General features: G+C 37.6%; 7 protein-coding genes and 1 non-coding gene across 8 annotated transcripts; 4 read left to right on the top strand and 4 right to left on the bottom strand. All coding sequences in view use genetic code 12, as the record gives it.

Moving 5' to 3' along the window:
* Positions 1-1,718: 1,718 nt before the first annotated feature.
* SLA2 (sla2 Src-like adaptor 2) lies at positions 1,719-4,853 on the bottom strand (the record flags this gene model as incomplete). Its single annotated transcript, XM_066157940.1, has 1 exon — positions 1,719-4,853. The coding sequence occupies one exon, from the start codon at positions 4,851-4,853 to the stop codon at positions 1,719-1,721; it is 3,135 nt and encodes a 1,044-aa protein (XP_066014037.1).
* A 317-nt stretch (positions 4,854-5,170) lies between these two features.
* On the bottom strand, positions 5,171-5,800 carry RER1 (retention in endoplasmic reticulum protein 1; the record flags this gene model as incomplete). The annotated part of the gene is made up of 1 exon (XM_006683764.2): positions 5,171-5,800. The coding sequence occupies one exon, from the start codon at positions 5,798-5,800 to the stop codon at positions 5,171-5,173; it is 630 nt and encodes a 209-aa protein (XP_006683827.2).
* Positions 5,801-5,852: 52 nt separating this feature from the next.
* On the bottom strand, positions 5,853-7,001 carry MRPL2 (54S ribosomal protein L2 mitochondrial; the record flags this gene model as incomplete). The annotated part of the gene is made up of 1 exon (XM_066157939.1): positions 5,853-7,001. The coding sequence occupies one exon, from the start codon at positions 6,999-7,001 to the stop codon at positions 5,853-5,855; it is 1,149 nt and encodes a 382-aa protein (XP_066014036.1).
* Positions 7,002-7,534: 533 nt separating this feature from the next.
* PSN45_002820 lies at positions 7,535-7,606 on the bottom strand. Its single transcript has one exon. It is a non-coding gene; the product is annotated as a tRNA-Asp (tRNA).
* A 1,601-nt stretch (positions 7,607-9,207) lies between these two features.
* PSN45_002819 (uncharacterized protein) lies at positions 9,208-10,422 on the top strand (the record flags this gene model as incomplete). The annotated part of the gene is made up of 1 exon (XM_006684019.2): positions 9,208-10,422. The coding sequence occupies one exon, from the start codon at positions 9,208-9,210 to the stop codon at positions 10,420-10,422; it is 1,215 nt and encodes a 404-aa protein (XP_006684082.1).
* Positions 10,423-10,951: 529 nt separating this feature from the next.
* On the top strand, positions 10,952-12,562 carry PGS1 (CDP-diacylglycerol--glycerol-3-phosphate 3-phosphatidyltransferase; the record flags this gene model as incomplete). The annotated part of the gene is made up of 1 exon (XM_006684021.1): positions 10,952-12,562. One exon carries the CDS (start codon positions 10,952-10,954, stop codon positions 12,560-12,562), a length of 1,611 nt encoding a protein of 536 aa, XP_006684084.1.
* An 814-nt stretch (positions 12,563-13,376) lies between these two features.
* Positions 13,377-14,270, top strand: PSN45_002817 (uncharacterized protein; the record flags this gene model as incomplete). The annotated part of the gene is made up of 1 exon (XM_006683769.2): positions 13,377-14,270. One exon carries the CDS (start codon positions 13,377-13,379, stop codon positions 14,268-14,270), a length of 894 nt encoding a protein of 297 aa, XP_006683832.2.
* A 205-nt stretch (positions 14,271-14,475) lies between these two features.
* Positions 14,476-15,984, top strand: GBP2 (g-strand binding protein; the record flags this gene model as incomplete). Its single annotated transcript, XM_006683767.2, has 2 exons — positions 14,476-14,499; positions 14,656-15,984. 2 exons carry the CDS (start codon positions 14,476-14,478, stop codon positions 15,982-15,984), a joined length of 1,353 nt encoding a protein of 450 aa, XP_006683830.2.
* Between the last annotated feature and the right edge of the window lie 169 nt (positions 15,985-16,153).

The following is a 16,153-nucleotide window of genomic DNA, read 5'->3' as shown; positions in this document are numbered from 1 at the left end:
CTTAAGAGGTGAAGGATCTGCTTATGGTTATACTAGTTGGTTATACTAGGTTGATTCATCGCTTGGCTCAGCATCAGCATGCTTTCAGACCATAGCGTTGCTTTTAAGTAGCATGTTGAGTTAATAATAAAGTACCTACTATGGTATTGAATATCACTGGTCATTCTGGAGTGTATCTTTTCTAATGTAGTTTCTACTATAATGGCAGATTGATTACATAGAATTTTCGTTAGGTGTTGATTAAAACTTGAAGATTGTCAGCATTATGGAAATGAGAATAGGTATCACACCAACAATTGATGATTTATTAAGTCTTTAAAGTGTATGAGTTGGAGTTTATATCTCAGCTTCATAAAGTGACGAGGGTTTGGATTCCTCACAAATTACTGAAAAGGCTGTATGTATGGGTATTATCTTCATTTTTAGATACACGACGAATATTATGACTAAGAATCTTGTAGGTGTAATAGAATATTCTTGGTAATCTTTATACTAATTGAAAACCAACAATGCAATATTCGGATAATAAAGTTGTAGCATTGGTCCCAAAAAAGACTGCATCATAATATGCTAACAATCTTATCCGAAGGTAAGTTTTAGGGAATTAGGTCCTGTTGTCTTGTGTATCTGCTACTAGTAAAAATTCATCCAGGCTGACTGCATCATTTTATTCTCATATATCAGTACCCCCATGCTGCTTGTGCGCAACTTAACTACACTTGTGCTATATCAATATCGCCAACTATTTTATTAGGCTCCTCGTCATTGCTCATTAGGTTCTCGCACCTATCTTATGAAACCGCATAGCGGTATTATGCAACTAATGGGACTGCTGGTCAGTAGCAATCTTCAGCGACCGATATCGAAGAGTATATTGCAATGGGGTTAGCAAGATCAGATGATACCCTCCATCAGATCAAGAGAAACCATGCTCATATGAAAGAATGAGTGGCGATACTTCAGCAAGTTATGATAGTAACGGCCAAGGTATCTTCTAAGATAAGGGAGGACGTGACCCATCCATGAGAGGAGGGGTGTATTTGAGCATATATATGTTTTGCAACCAAAATGACATACTACTTATTGGACTGGACACTAAACTAGCGAGTGAATGAAATTTTAATGCCAATGGCCAAAGAGAGGAAGCCTGTAGTAAGATGCTCTACATACATAATTGTAAGATATCAACACGATTGGGATCGAATCCTCAAGCAAGATTTAAAAATACTACAAAAACTACTTCAAAAATGTTGGATAAAAGTACTTAACAACGAAAGTTAAGTAGACAAAAGAACTATTGAATTTGCAATTTTTACATATTTTACAAAATCAACCAGATTAAACAAGAGTTTACTTGTGTCTTGAAGAGTCATGATTGTTTATTTCAATCACTAGCACATTTTCCAGAAATATTATTTCAAATGCACATATTATAAAGGTTTCGTAGGTGTATCCGTAATTTCTATATAATAAATTGCAGGAGTGTGGTCCAGTTTTCATAAATAAAAGCGACGTGCAAAACCCGATTTTTGATCAAAAAGCAGTGCCGTCCGATGATTCAGAAAAGCTCATGCAATTTTTACTAGCAATGTTCTATTCCATCATGGAATACACCCTTAATAGCAAAATCGCTGGAAGTCATTTTAGAGTTTAGAGGCAAAGAGGTTAACTTAAAGACAAAACAACTAACTTTTCAATCTACTGAGCTAAACAAGCAATTAGCGTTCATCGTCGCTAACATCATCCCTATAACCATGCTTACGAATGTCTCCTAGTCTCTTTCTAGCAGCACCTAACATATTCTCAAGCTTCAATATTTCAACCTGCTGTTCCATTTCAACAGTTTTACCTTCGTACGGGGTTAACTTGCTCAAATCCAAATCATCTGGATAAAAATCATTTGTTTCCATCAAATCCTGAACTTTATGTACCAACGACTTACATGCACCAGATACAAGAACAGAAGCAGTTTCCAAATTTTCCTGTGTTTGAGACACGAAATTAGCTTTAACCCTTGATGCGGCTACTAACTGGGCCGTAGAAGCTGCAACTTCGTTCGAAGCAACAATTAACTGTTCGTGAGAATTGCTTTCACGAAGAACACCATCTGCAGTCTGAATCAATATATTTGTAGCACCAGCTACAGCCTTGGAAGCACTGATCAAACCTTCTGTCCATCTATTGTTCTTTTTGTAGAACTCAGTACGCGTTTGTAAACCTCTTCCTTTGCTAACAATTTCTCTTTGAGACTCTGTAGAAGCCTTGATAAGTGTTGATACAGCCTCAATAACTGCTTGGGCAGCACTTAAGATGGCACCATGAACTTCCAAGTTTTCACTTTTGATTTTTGGATTCGACATAAGGTCAGCCAAAAATTTTGACGCGGTCTGTACAGTTTTAGCAGTTTGAAGCATTTCATCATCAACCATCTTATCCAAGTTTTTCAGGGTGAAATTGATTCCCTTTGTGGACCTTAATGTTTCCACATATGCAATTAGTCCTTGCAAACTATGTTGGAGTTGCAAATTAGAATCAATGACCCTATCAATCCGGTCATCGTCGTTCTTGAATTTTTCTAATTCCTTGGAAGTGATATGATGCAAGTAAGCTTCAGTATCATCTAACACATCCGAAAATAATCCCAAAATCTCACCTTCTGACTCTTGCGAAACAGTTCTAGAAACTCCTTTAATATTAAGCATAAGATCATTGAGAGTAGTGGTCAACTCTGAACTTGTCAAAATAATAGCAGAATAGCTAGAATCGTCTTCGTATGAGCTCTTTCCGTCCACTATGAATCCGTTGACAACACTGGCAAAGTCAGAGGCAAGGTCAGAGCAAGCTTCGATGATAGATAAGACATACTCAGGGGATGCATTTAAGTTTCCTGCTTGTACAGATGAATCCAATTCATGCCTAGTAGTTTGAATTCTTTTAATGCTGTTGTTCAAAAATAAATCAATCAAAGACCTAAATTTCTCTATATTTTTCAAAAGAATTTGATCAATTTCAGCATTCACAATATCCTCCTGGTCATTTTTTGATAGAGCAAGTTCATTCAAAGCACTTTCCAATGACTCTTGGGCGATTTCTAAGTCAATTTCTTTTTCTCTGAGCTTTTCCTGCAATGACTCTGGAGATAATTGGCTTAATTTAGCATCTCTATCCCTCAATTGAGATTTGAGGCTCTCTAATTCCTTTTGGTGACTCGACACAATCGTAGACAAGTTCATTGATTGCAACTTACCACTTTCGTTGACTTGCACATTCAATTCTCTCAATTCAGCTTGAAGTTTCTGAATTTCTTGGTCTTTGGATCCTCTTAATCTATCGAGGTCTAACCTTGCTCTATCACGTTCACGAATTAAATCAGCCAATTCAAGGTTTTTGGCTTTCAAATCTTTTTCAAATTTTTCTCTCTTTTGGATCGATTCTTGAGCACTGCTGATTTTCTGCTGGATCTTTTTGAATCTGGACAATAGATCCAAATGCTCCTGGCGCAATTTTGAATACAATTTAGCTAAAGATTCGTACTTCTTTGACCAGTTAGAAATCTGTTCCTCAAGACTTCTGATTTGTTCATCTTTTGATGCAACTTGTTGAGTTGCATTTTCATTCAATTGAACTAACTCATTCTCGAGAGATTTCACTCGAGCATCATACTGTTGCAATAACAGCTGGTCATTGTCATACTGATTCTTAAACATGATTAAATCGTGCTCCAATTCTGTAACGCGTGATTGCTGCTGCTGAGTTTGTTGCTGCTGTAACATTTGTTGTTCTTGTAAGAACCTTTGATGTTGTTCTTGTTGTTGTTGCTGAAATGCCTGCTGCTGCGATAATTGATCCTGAAGTTGCTGTTGACGCTGAGCTTCTAATTCTTGCTGGTACCTTTGTTGTTCAGCTAACTGCTGGTCGAAAACTCCTGTTTGTTGGAGAAAGATCAGGTCAGAAGCAGGGGGCGTTTGAGGAGGAACAAATGTCGAAGTAGGTTGAGACGAAATTTGTGGAGTAGAACTTTCGGTACCATTCGATTTGGGTCTCAAGATGCTGGTTTCACCGTCACCAACTTTCAAGCTTGGAGGAGAGCTCGGTAATCTCGGGATGGAGACTAAAGTAGTCAAAAACTTAATTGAGTTGCAATCAGTGAAAAAGTCTCTCAAAACAAAATGTTGTGAATCGAATTTTTCAAACAATGCTTGCAAGGCATCGTCGTCTCCCAATTGTTGGTACATTGCTCGCAACATAGAAGTACAAAATTTGTAAATACCATATGCTTCACTAATCAATGGGACTAATGCACTGACCTTGCACAAGTTATCGGGGGTTTGGTTAATGGAGGCAAAGATGAGCTTTTGAAAGTCCTCAATAGCATCTTGCAATTCCATTAATTGAAGGATAGAGTCATAGCCTTCATTTGGGTCATTAACAGCTCTTAATGAGATATACTCCTCGTATTCAAACATTCCATTGAAGCTAGGATTGTTTCTGTGGAAATCTAACTTTTTCAAAATGTATTTGACATATTGATTAATAAGTCTCCCGTAACTCGACTCGCTCGAAGGAAATATTGAACCCAAGGAGCTAATGAACTCTCTATTTCTATATCCATCTTTTAATGAATTAGGGTGACCCTCTTGTAAGATCTTATGAATCATCACCAATGCTTTGAACAATTGAACTTTATCACTTTGCAAAGGTTGAATCTTGATTGCGTGCCAAAAAGCTCTTGAATTCTTATGGTCCCATGTGTAAACAATACAAGCTCTAACATGCTTTCTTTTAGGAGGTACCTCCTCTTGATTGCATGCTTTCTTGACACTAGTTTGAAGATCAATCTCTGCTCTGCTCATAATTGGATTGGATCTTATCTTCGAGATAGGGGCTTCCGCTAATAAAATGTTCAAGGATTGATCGTTCGCGGCGGAAAACGAGTAGCATGCATTTTTTGAGAGAAATCTATGCCATTTGCTAAACTAACAAATATTAAAAATGTTTATTAGACACTCAGAAGTATTGGTATCTTTACATGTCATCTTCATCGTAAACTATATACCCTACTTATTATTGCAAAGAATATGAGTTAAACCGTGAAAAGGTCCCGAAAGCTATATTGGAATTTCTAGGTGAGTTATGTTACAACTGAGATGTTTTCTTTCTTCGCCAACTTTTAGGTTCTTGGCTTGTATTTGGCCTTACCAAAGTCGAATGGCAAATACTTATATTTGATCATGTGTTGGATTTGTTTTCTCATAGTTAAGGTGAACAAAATAATGAAATACATCAACAAAATAGGCCAAAACACGGGAATATCGAAGATGGAAAAGAAAGAAGTAATCAAGGCAAGTATGACAGCTCTTGTGGAATTGTACCAAAACTTGAATTCGGGCAATCTTCTAATAAATGGTCTGAATTCTTCTTCGTTTTCAGCAGGGTCATCATCTTCCCCTAAACCTTCTTCAATAGATTCGCTTCTTCTTTCTTGTTCCAATGAAGGATCAAACTTTGGAGTTAAGAAAGCTAACAACATATTCAATAGATAGATTCCTAGAGCATAGCAAATGATGTACCATCCTTGAGACACTAGAATACGTACCATAAAGATAAACAAAACACCACCAAAAAGACCCCACCGGTAATACTTATGGGGAACGGATTGATCGATGAGCTTCTGATATGTCACACCCAACTTCTGATACTCCTGATACACTTTAGTATCTTTAACTTGATCCAAAACGTTTTCCATCTGTTCTGAACTTATCCTAAAGAAATCAACACATAATTTTTTCTCGACGCGCATTTAGGTAATGTTATACTGAGTCTATGTACAAATGTTATATTTACAATGATCGTTATTTTAAGAATGCTTCCCTTGTTCTTCCAATGACTTTGACCTGTCTAGTATCATTGTCAAACTTCTTGACAATAAACATATTTTTAGGTACCTTCTTTGTATTGACATCGGTAACCACAGTCCCCTCTACAGTTTCTGGTAAAATTGATGGTAAGAATTCCTTTTCCAAAGACGCTTGTTCAACTTTTGTGAAAATTAGAGGGGCCTTGATCAAATCTTTGATAACTTGTTGATCCGATTGGGAAATCAACTTGTCTTTGAAGTTATTTAATCTGGAAATAATGTTGATTCTTTCACCAGAGCGTTGTTCTGGAGACAAATACTGACACAAACCACCATTGATATCTATGGTAATCTTGCTGTTCACCAAATCGACTAAAGCAATGTACTTGTCCTTTAATTCAGAGAAGTAACCTTCTTCTATTTCACCTCTTCTCAAACGCAATTTAAGCTCATAGAGGTAGTTGAACTTGGTCTGCAAGTTGGCTTCCTCCACTGAAAGACCTAATTTTGTCAACTTGTGGACATGTAACAAAGTGCTTGAGATTGTTTCAATTTTCTCAGCATCATTTAGCTTTAAAAAAGTTGATATTTGCTCTGTGATTCTTTTAATTAACTCCTGATCTTTGGCCAAGTTTCTAGCTTGAATCTTTTGTAACTCTGGTTGTTGTAAGTATTCTTGTCTCGACATGCGGCTTTCCTCAGTTTTCGCTTCAACAGGATCGCTGATCTCCACATAGCCAAACCTTCTGACACGAGGACTAAAATGAGGAGTTGGAAGTGTTAAGTCTTCTTTCAATGCAATTCCAACATATTTTCTTAATGGGTGGAAAGGATCATAGTAAAACCTCACGTAACCAGGCTCTAAAGCAAAAATGGTATGGTCTTTACCAATACCAGTATTCTCACCTGGATGAATCTTTGTTCCCCTTTGTCTCATTATAATCTGACCTGGATTGACAAAGTTACTCTCGTGTACTTTAGGACCCAATCTTCTACCAGCTGAGTCATTTTTATTAGTTCTAGAACCTGAAGCTCTTTTTGTAGCATTACGTTTCTGGGTCAAATTGATGATATAACCTATGCAGTCATTTCCACCGCCCAAGCTGCCCCGAAGAATACCAACTGTGCTTTTGAACAATGACATTGACTAACGCTTTATACGATTTGTGAAAAATTTTAGTGCTTTAGATTAATGCGACCTGAGACTGAAAATTACTGCTCGAAACTCCATCACAGTGTAAGTATGATACCGCATCATAAATGGATTCCACTATAAATATAATTGACCAAAATTACACACTGATCTCGACGTGTAGCATCAACATCAGACAATAACTGAGGTAATTCACAAAGTTAAAATGATTTGATCTTTGAAGTTTGTTCTCAAAGTTGCACTCGTTTGGTTTTGGCGTTCCCAAAGTTTGATTTTTAAACGCAGTTTAGCACCACGTAAACTTTTCTTCAGCTTCCAGCTCAACGATATTCTACTGTAAGTACTTGCGATATTCATATTCGGAGACTCCGGCATTCATATCTGTCCCAGGCGATATTAAATTCATGCTAGAACGAAATTTAAAGTATATAAATGCGACATCCTAATCACGAAGGTGCACTATTCATTCTGAAAACACTGTACTAACATAAAGATTCCAAAAGACACCATTGAAAAAAAAGGAGCTCCGCGACGGGGAATTGAACCCCGGTCCCCCGCGCGACAAGCGGGGATTCTAGCCACTAAACTATCACGGACACGCTTCTTGTATGTTACCCCTGCAGATAAATTATATGGATAAACATTTTGCATGAAGTGATAACCCATTGTGTCCTCTTATGGTTGTTGAATGTGGTTCCGTATTAGAAGAATGGTAATGTAAACACTATGTCTGTAGTATGAGTGTATTAACAAATTATATTTCAGACCTTTACGTAGAAGCTCCCGCTTTATAGTCTTATTAATGTGCCAAAATTAGAAGGGATAAGTTGGTCTTACTGGGGCGTGCAAGATTGATTCACGCCTTCTTCTACTTTATTTACTTTATTTACGTTGGCATTCAGCAATCCAAGATCGTTTATTCCAATATACCAACAAAATAATTAAGCCTAATGTGCCTTTAAATCAACGCTAACGTTTATTGTGAGAGTGTAAATTAATTATAATAGCGAAACCAAACATAGTGTAAGATGGTAGTATCATTGAAAGCCCCAAAGAAGACCTCGAATTTCAACGAGTATTAACTAACATAGCACGTCTACATTTTTATAGATTAAGCAGGCTCATGTGTCTTGTGTTGATCTTTGAGAATGATGCGCTCGAAGGTGTCACCCCAGAATTCTTGTACAGCTTTCCAATCGTGATTGACGGGGAATTGATTGCAAGTCCAGGTTAAGTTGACATCACTCATGGAACCCCAACTTTTGAGTTCAGAGGCGTACATGCTCAGTGGCTGCGAAATGACCATATTTGCTCATGTGCAACATAACAATAGTTCATCATAAAAAGAAGGAAGGGCCTCCAATAGTATTAATAATTTCGAAGACAAATACAATGATGTGTAAGATTCTTGGTCAGGATTCCCAACCAAGCTGCTCCGATGCAAGTGAAGGCCTCCACACAGCCAATACGGCAGATTGGAGTATGAAAGGGATGAATACTCAAGATTATCCACAAGAGGAGTTAAGGCTTTGTAAATTTTCAGCCATTGGGAAAACTAGTCAAGAAGAAGACTCTGAAAAAAATTTAGCAGATGATGAAAGGAATGGATGTGAGAAACCTAGGAAATCCAAGAAAACAAAGACTACTTTAAACCATAGTAACTTCTCACAAGAAGAACATACAGAGAAAGCGAAGAGTGGGATTGAAGAAGATGAACACTATAGGTGTTGTCTTTCACCTGAGAGATCGAGGTTTTTTTCTCGTGAATCATCAGAGAGAGATTCCACTGATTCGATTATCGAAGACATTGAGAAGAGAAGTTGTTTTGCTGAAATGAACACAGGCCATTCTAAAATATCACCATCTCTGTCAGAGTCAGAAATCTCAAATGTTGATTATATGATTGAAAATCTAAGATCAAAATTGCAGGACTTCTTGGACTCTCTCCGTTATCCCTCTGAGGAAGAATTATTGAAGGAGTTGAGTCATGAAGATGTTTTACTTCTTTCTGTGGTAGACCAGAAGAAGTCAGAAGTTTCTTCTTCCCACCACATTCAGGATTTTTGTATTTTCAAACCGTTTTAGCTTTCAAATTTGAAGTTAAATAGTAAAGTATTTATAATAGGTTCATTCCAAATATGTATTTTATTTTTGCAGTCTCATTATTTTCCACCTATTGAAAAAATTAAACCTTAGGATGAACCATGTTAGACTTTTCACCACAACTTGGGTTAGGTTCAAGCCCAAAGTTAGTGACATAGATTTTAACAGGCTACCAAGTAGAAATTCCAACAACTTGTCACTGGGAGTAGTAGGCCTTGCAAATGTGGGTAAATCTACCTTTTTCCAAGCCATCACCAAAACTAAGTTAGGCAATCCTGCCAATTATCCATTTGCAACCATTGAACCGGAGGAAAGCAAAATCCTAGTTCAAAGCACAAGATTAGATAAGCTATCAAAACTATATGGATCAAAGAAAAAAATTCCTACCAGTCTAAAAATATTTGATATTGCTGGATTAACTCGAAATGCGTCCAATGGAGAAGGCCTTGGGAACAAATTCTTAGAGGATATTCGACAAGTGGATGGGATATTTCAGATTGTTAGAGGATTTAGGGATGACAGCATCATACACATAGAGAATAATGTAGATCCAGTGAGGGATTTGGTTATCGTTATGGATGAATTAATTTTGAAAGACTTAGAATTCGTGGAAAGTGGGATAGACAAGCTCGAGAAAACCATAAAGAAGCCAAATCAACCGATTGATAAGATGAAAAAAGAATTGAAACTCTTGGAAGAATTTCAAGAGATGTTGTATGAAGGCAAGAAGATCGGTACATTCAAGTTCAAAGACATCGAATCCGTCGAAATGACCAGAAAGTATAATTTCCTCACCATTAAACCCACAGTATATTTGTTGAATGTCAATAAAGAAGACTATTTAAGAAATGATACCGAATTTAAGAAGGATATTGAAGTTTGGTTGCAAGAAAATTGTCCCAACGACAAGCTCATGTTAATTTGTGCTCAATACGAAAATGACAAATTAGATAATCCACAAGAAGAGGATACTGAGCTGAATAGATTAAATGGGGTTGTTGAAGAAATGAGAGACTCTTTGAGTTTGATATCGTATTTCACATGTGGTCCACAAGAGGCAAGAGAATGGACGATAAAAAGGGGAACAGGTGCAGCTGATGCCGCTGCAGTAATTCACAATGACCTTAAAGACAGCTTCATAGCAGCTCAGGTATACAAATACAGTGACGTGATCAAGTTAGCGGAGAAGAATGAGAAAGTTAATGAGAGCGAATTAAAAGCCAAAGGACTTCAGTATAGGTATGGAAAAGACCACGTAGTAGAGGATGGTGACATTATCTTATTTAAGTCTGCCAAAGGAAAGCACTGAGCTTGCAGCTTATTGCAATTCATATTTCAGGATCAACAACCAATGACCCTTAACCTGTAAATAGCTATAGTTAACCAATAGAAAAGTTTAAGTAGTATTTCCCCATGAGTAAAAAAAGAGGGACGCTATGAGGCTCAGGTTTTTTCTCCTTCATACAATAAACCACACGAACAATGCCCTGATAAGGAAATTATTATAAAAGGTTCATTATAGGTCAAGGACTTTCTTTTGTTTTGATTTTTCTTTCTTTAAAGCTGTGATCACAGTTCAAAGATTTCCAATTTGGAATCAAGTTAAGTTTACTTCCCCAGTCAAATCATTTTCAAGTACAACAGTTTTGCCCTGCTACAACATAACAGGGCATTAGAAAATACGCACAAAAATCTAGTGGGCTCGGCGAGACGAAAAAATCAAAAGCTCAGGAAAGTTGTTTCATTTCCACATAGAAACGTCCGTACTTGTTGTACTATTGTGTTTTTTTGGTTATATGATCAGTAGTATTATCAGAAAGGTTCCAATTCGTAAAAGCATGTTACTGTCAGTGTACAACTACGTATTTGGTAGAAATCATATCCATTTACTGGCAGTGTCTACAAACAACATCCCTCAAGATCAGGTTACGCAAAAGTTCCACCCTAGATTACAAGCTATATTTAAGCAGTTAGATGCAATTTGTCCTCGTTTTGTCATCAGTCAAAACGATGTCTTTATTTTGAACGATCCAGAACAGTTCTATTCCACTTTAAAGGAGAAAATCTTATCCGCTAAACAAAGGGTTTTTTTAAGCTCCTTATATGTTGGAAAAACTCAACATGAATTGGTAGGGACTATCGAGAAAGCACTTGAGCTAAACGAGGATTTAACGGTGTCCATTTTGACCGACGCTTTAAGGGGGACAAGAGAAGCTCCTCATCAACCATGTTCCGCTAGCTTATTAGTTCCTCTTGTGGAGAAGTTTGGAAAGCATAGGGTGGATATAAGAATGTATCACACTCCTCATTTGAAAGGCTTCACCAAGAGCTTGGCACCAAAGAGAATCAACGAAGCTTGGGGCTTGCAGCATATGAAATTATATGGGTTTGATGATGAAATCATGTTGAGTGGCGCAAACTTATCTGAGGACTACTTTACTGATAGACAAGATCGTTATTATCTTTTCAGTAACAGGAAGTTGACTGAATACTATTCAAAGATTCATGATAGTATTTGCTCAATAAGTTACCAAATATTACCATCCACCAACACCCCAAGTGGATTTAGAATGGACTGGCCTACTAGTAACAAAACCTGTGAACCTCACGTTAACCATGCAAGGTTTATTAGTGACACGTCATTTATGTTGGAACCCTTGTTGAAGCAGCAGGATCTCAAGAACTTCGAGGAATTCAATGACTCTGATGAGTATGACACAATTGTCTATCCAATTTCTCAGTTTTCTCCATTATTACAGCCCAGGAATGACATTTCCACAGAGAAACCCTCAGTATTGAGACTTCTTACTTTCTTGGATTCGCCCACCATAAAGTGGTGGTTTACAGCAGGATACTTCAATTTGTTGCCAGAGATTCAGGAAAAATTAGTCAACGGCGTGGCTAAAGGAACAATAATAACAGCCAGTGCAAAGGCAAATTCTTTCTATAAGTCTACGGGGGTATCATATTATATACCCGAAGCGTACTTGTTGATTGCTAAGAAGTTTTTGGAAGATATAAGAGCTAAGGCTAAAGATAACTTGATTAAGTTGTACGAATGGCGTAATGGTGTAGTCAATACACCAGGGGGTTGGTCTTACCACGCCAAGGGGATCTGGATTACTGTTCCAGATGAAGATTTACCCTCGATAACTGTTATAGGATCATCAAACTACACAAAGAGAGCTTATTCTTTGGATTTAGAAAGCAACGCTATATTAATCACAAAGAATAAAGGCTTGAAAAAGAAAATGAAGGAAGAAGTCGATAACTTGTTGAAGTACGCTCATCCAATGGAATTGGAGCAGTTTGAACCTAAAGTAATAGGCTATGAGAAGAACGAAAATGATGAGGATATTTTAGAGAGGCCCATAAAAAAGGTTTCTGAAGATAGACAAATAAGCTACGGAGTTCATCTTGGCTTGAAAGTCATAGGTGGAAAATTATAGTTTTCATATCATAAACCAATGTAAATATGCATTCAATCCAGCGCAAAAACCTATAAAACATTCATACCTCTTCTCCTAATTCCTTATATTCTTTCTTGGAGTACCAATATTGCTTTTGCAATTTCAAAAGTATTACAACCGGAATGTTTGAGAGAAGGTATATCCCTGGGTAGTAGTTGACCGGTGAATCAAACCACTGAACATAATGGCTCAATGAAATATGTCCAATTGTCATTAGTGAAAGAGCCATAATTCTGATATTCAATGATTCGTTTGACATGCAAAAACTCGAGTCTGATGCCCAATTCATTATTAGCTGAGGATAATATTTAAAAAATTTAAACTCTTGACCTAAGAACCACACGTACCATAATGTGTCCAATGAATTGAGCATATATCGATGTGAATACGTATTGTATATAATATAACCTAGCACTGCCAAATTGATAATCAAAACAGTTTTGCAAACGAAGCTGAAATCTTGATCTTTGTGCTTTGTGTGGTTATATTTAAGCATTTGAAATAGGCTACCAATGGCAACAATGAATTTAAGGATTTCAATATTGCCAAATAATATTGATATTTGTAACGTGGGATGAACCGGATATCTTTGCAGGTGAAGGAGTTGTATTAGGTTTGTGTAACAGCCAATATTGAAAATTATGCCGGCAAAATAATCAATAAAATTAGAAGCTACCGTGTCAAAAGATAGTCGTGATATAGAGTTTCTTCTCCTTGTATATGCTAATTGCTTGTAGTCTGCCCAAAGTTCCAAGGTTGAGGCTGCCACCAATAACGTCTCGGAAATCATTAAATGCTAATCATCGTTAATATATTTTTGCGCGACTACATCCAAGTTTCAACAATCAAAGCCAAGATGCTGGAAGAAGGGCATTGGAATATTATCACGGCTTCACTTCAAGACGTGTGTAATACCAATGAATCAACCCACTTTGATAATATTTACGCCGATTATTTATCAGATCCTAGCAAGATACCAACCTCCGAAGAAGAGTTAGAGAAGTTAGTCAAAGAGGTGTCAGACCATAAGAGCAACATCGAAACTGCCAAAAGACTTATTGAAACATGCCAGCAAAATCTTCAGATTCTTATAACGAGTGTTCAGAAACATTCTAGTGCAATAAATACCAGGCAATCCAGAGGTTCTACCGCTAAGATCGAAACAAACACATTGTCAACCTCTACTCCCGGTAATAAGGCTGTTTCAAAATCGAACACCAAAAAGCAGAAGAAGGTTGGAAGACTGTTCCATACGTCGAAGCTAAACTGGTCAGAACCTATCATTGTTGGTTCAGAAGTTGCGTACAAATTGAGGAACAGACATTCCGAAGAATGGATTCAGTGTGAGGTGACGAAAATAATTGGTGATGGAGTTAAGTTTGAAGTTAGAGATCCTGAACCAGATGAGAATAACAACCCTGGACAAACCTTCAAAGCGAACTACAGAGAAGTGATTTTGATAGTTCCCGAAGCAGAAATTGCTCTGAATCCAAAGATCCTACCAAATTATACATATGGAGCTAAAGTTCTTGCTCGGTACCCAGAAACCACCACTTTCTATCCAGCAATGGTAGTTGGTACCAAGAAGGATACTACTGTCAAATTGAAGTTTGATGGGGAAGAAGAAGCCAACAAGGAAACTGAAGTCGAGAGAAGATTAGTTTTACCATTTCCAGAAAAGAGTTAGATTGCCTCTAGTGTACAATAATGTAATATAAGAACACCAAACATAAGTATGTCGACTTAGATTCCTCTCGAAAGCAGGTTTGTCCCCTTATATAGGGCAGAATTTACGAGATAGTCGTGCGTAGCGTGTGGGTGCTTTGATGTTGAAAAGACCTCGCACTTTTTCAACAACTAAAGTTAGAAAATTACGCTGGAAGACACTAGACATGGACATTGACGACTATTCAAGAGTATGTTAAGTATGAATGTGCCGAAGGAAGATACTGCCTTTGACTTGAAATTGGCGAAAGCTTAGTTTCAGTTCGAAATGCTATTTTTTCCCAAGGTTGAGGTTATTCGACCTCGAATCACAGATTATAGAGGAATTTTGCTAACAATTTTACTAGGATCGCTCACGTTCTCCAGTCAGAAACAGGTCAAGATCCCCCGTGGATAGAAACAGAGATAGAGAGGGAGAGTCCTATACTTCTGGTGGAAGAAGAGACTACGGGTCAGAGAGAAGTTACAGAGGGCGTGGAAGAGGCAATGTCTATAGGGGTCGTGGAGGTAGAGGTGGAGGATTTGGCACTAGAGGTGGTAACAGGGGAGGTTATAATAGCTCATATACGAGTTATGCAACACCCGAAGAAGCTGCTATTGAGTACAAGAGTAAAACAGAAAGGAACTACGATAACTCCATCTTCATTGGAAACATTCCTTATGATGCCGGCCCTAAAGACATTGAAGATATGTTCAAAGGGCAGTATAAAGTTAGACGTGCTGATATTGTTACAAATCGTGGGAGATCTAGAGGAATGGCAACGGTAGAGTTCAGCTCCAAAGATGAGGTTAAATCAGCAATTGAAAAATTCGATCACTACGAGTATAGAGGAAGACAAATTTTTGTTAGACAAGACTACCCTCCTCCTGAGGAGAAAAGGGTATCTATGGAGCAACCAGGAGAGAAGTTTAGTAACAGGACTCCACCTTCTAGGGAAAGATACACTTCTTCAGTCAAGCAAAGTCCTTTAGTTCCCGAGCCAGGAACTGAAATATTCGTAGGAAATCTACCATATTCTATGAATTGGCAAGCATTAAAAGACTTGATGAGAGAAGCCGGTGAAGTGGAGAGGGCTGATGTTAGACTCGATCAAAAGGGAAAATCAATGGGCTATGGTACAGTTGTATTTAAAACTCCAGAAGAAGCCAAATTGGCATTGAACACTTTTGCTGATTATGAGATTGAAGGCAGAAAGTTGAGTACTAGACCAGGTAGAACACATGAGTCTACTATACAGCCAAAAGTTGACAAGAATACCAAATTCACAAAGGATATCATAGCAGATGGATTGAAGTCAGACACCATTTATGTCGAGAACTTGCCATATGTTACCACCGTTGATGATTTATATGAATTATTTGAAACGATAGGTAAGGTTACAAGAGCCGAAATACAGTATGCGCCACATGGTAGGGCTTCGGGAAATGCAGTAGTTCGTTTCGAACTGGATGAATTGGCTGAATTGTCAATTGCCAACTTGAACAGTTATAATTATGGAGGTAGGGACTTAAAGATCAGTTATGCCAACAAACCAGGAAGTGCTTACAAGATGGAGACCAAAGAGAATGAAACAGAAGAAGTGGATATGGAGGAAGGGGATAATGAAGTTATTGATGCACCAACAGCCGAAGAACCGGAAGCCATTGAAGTTCAAGATGATCAAATGGCCAATTAAACTTGGAAGAGGCAGCAGTATACTTTTTTTCCTAATGCATACAAGGACTTAGCATCCAATCAAGCAAATACGGAGCATGTAATTCGTTTAAAAAGTTTTGTAGTTTTATTGAGTTCGAATAAATAGGCTGCACATTTCGCAGCATGGTGAGCTTAAATTGATTCTTCCT

This window comes from Yamadazyma tenuis, chromosome 3 (genome assembly GCF_029203305.1).
Source record: "Yamadazyma tenuis chromosome 3, complete sequence".
Lineage (NCBI taxonomy): Eukaryota > Fungi > Ascomycota > Pichiomycetes > Serinales > Debaryomycetaceae > Yamadazyma > Yamadazyma tenuis.
This window is presented reverse-complemented; position numbering and strand designations above follow the sequence as displayed.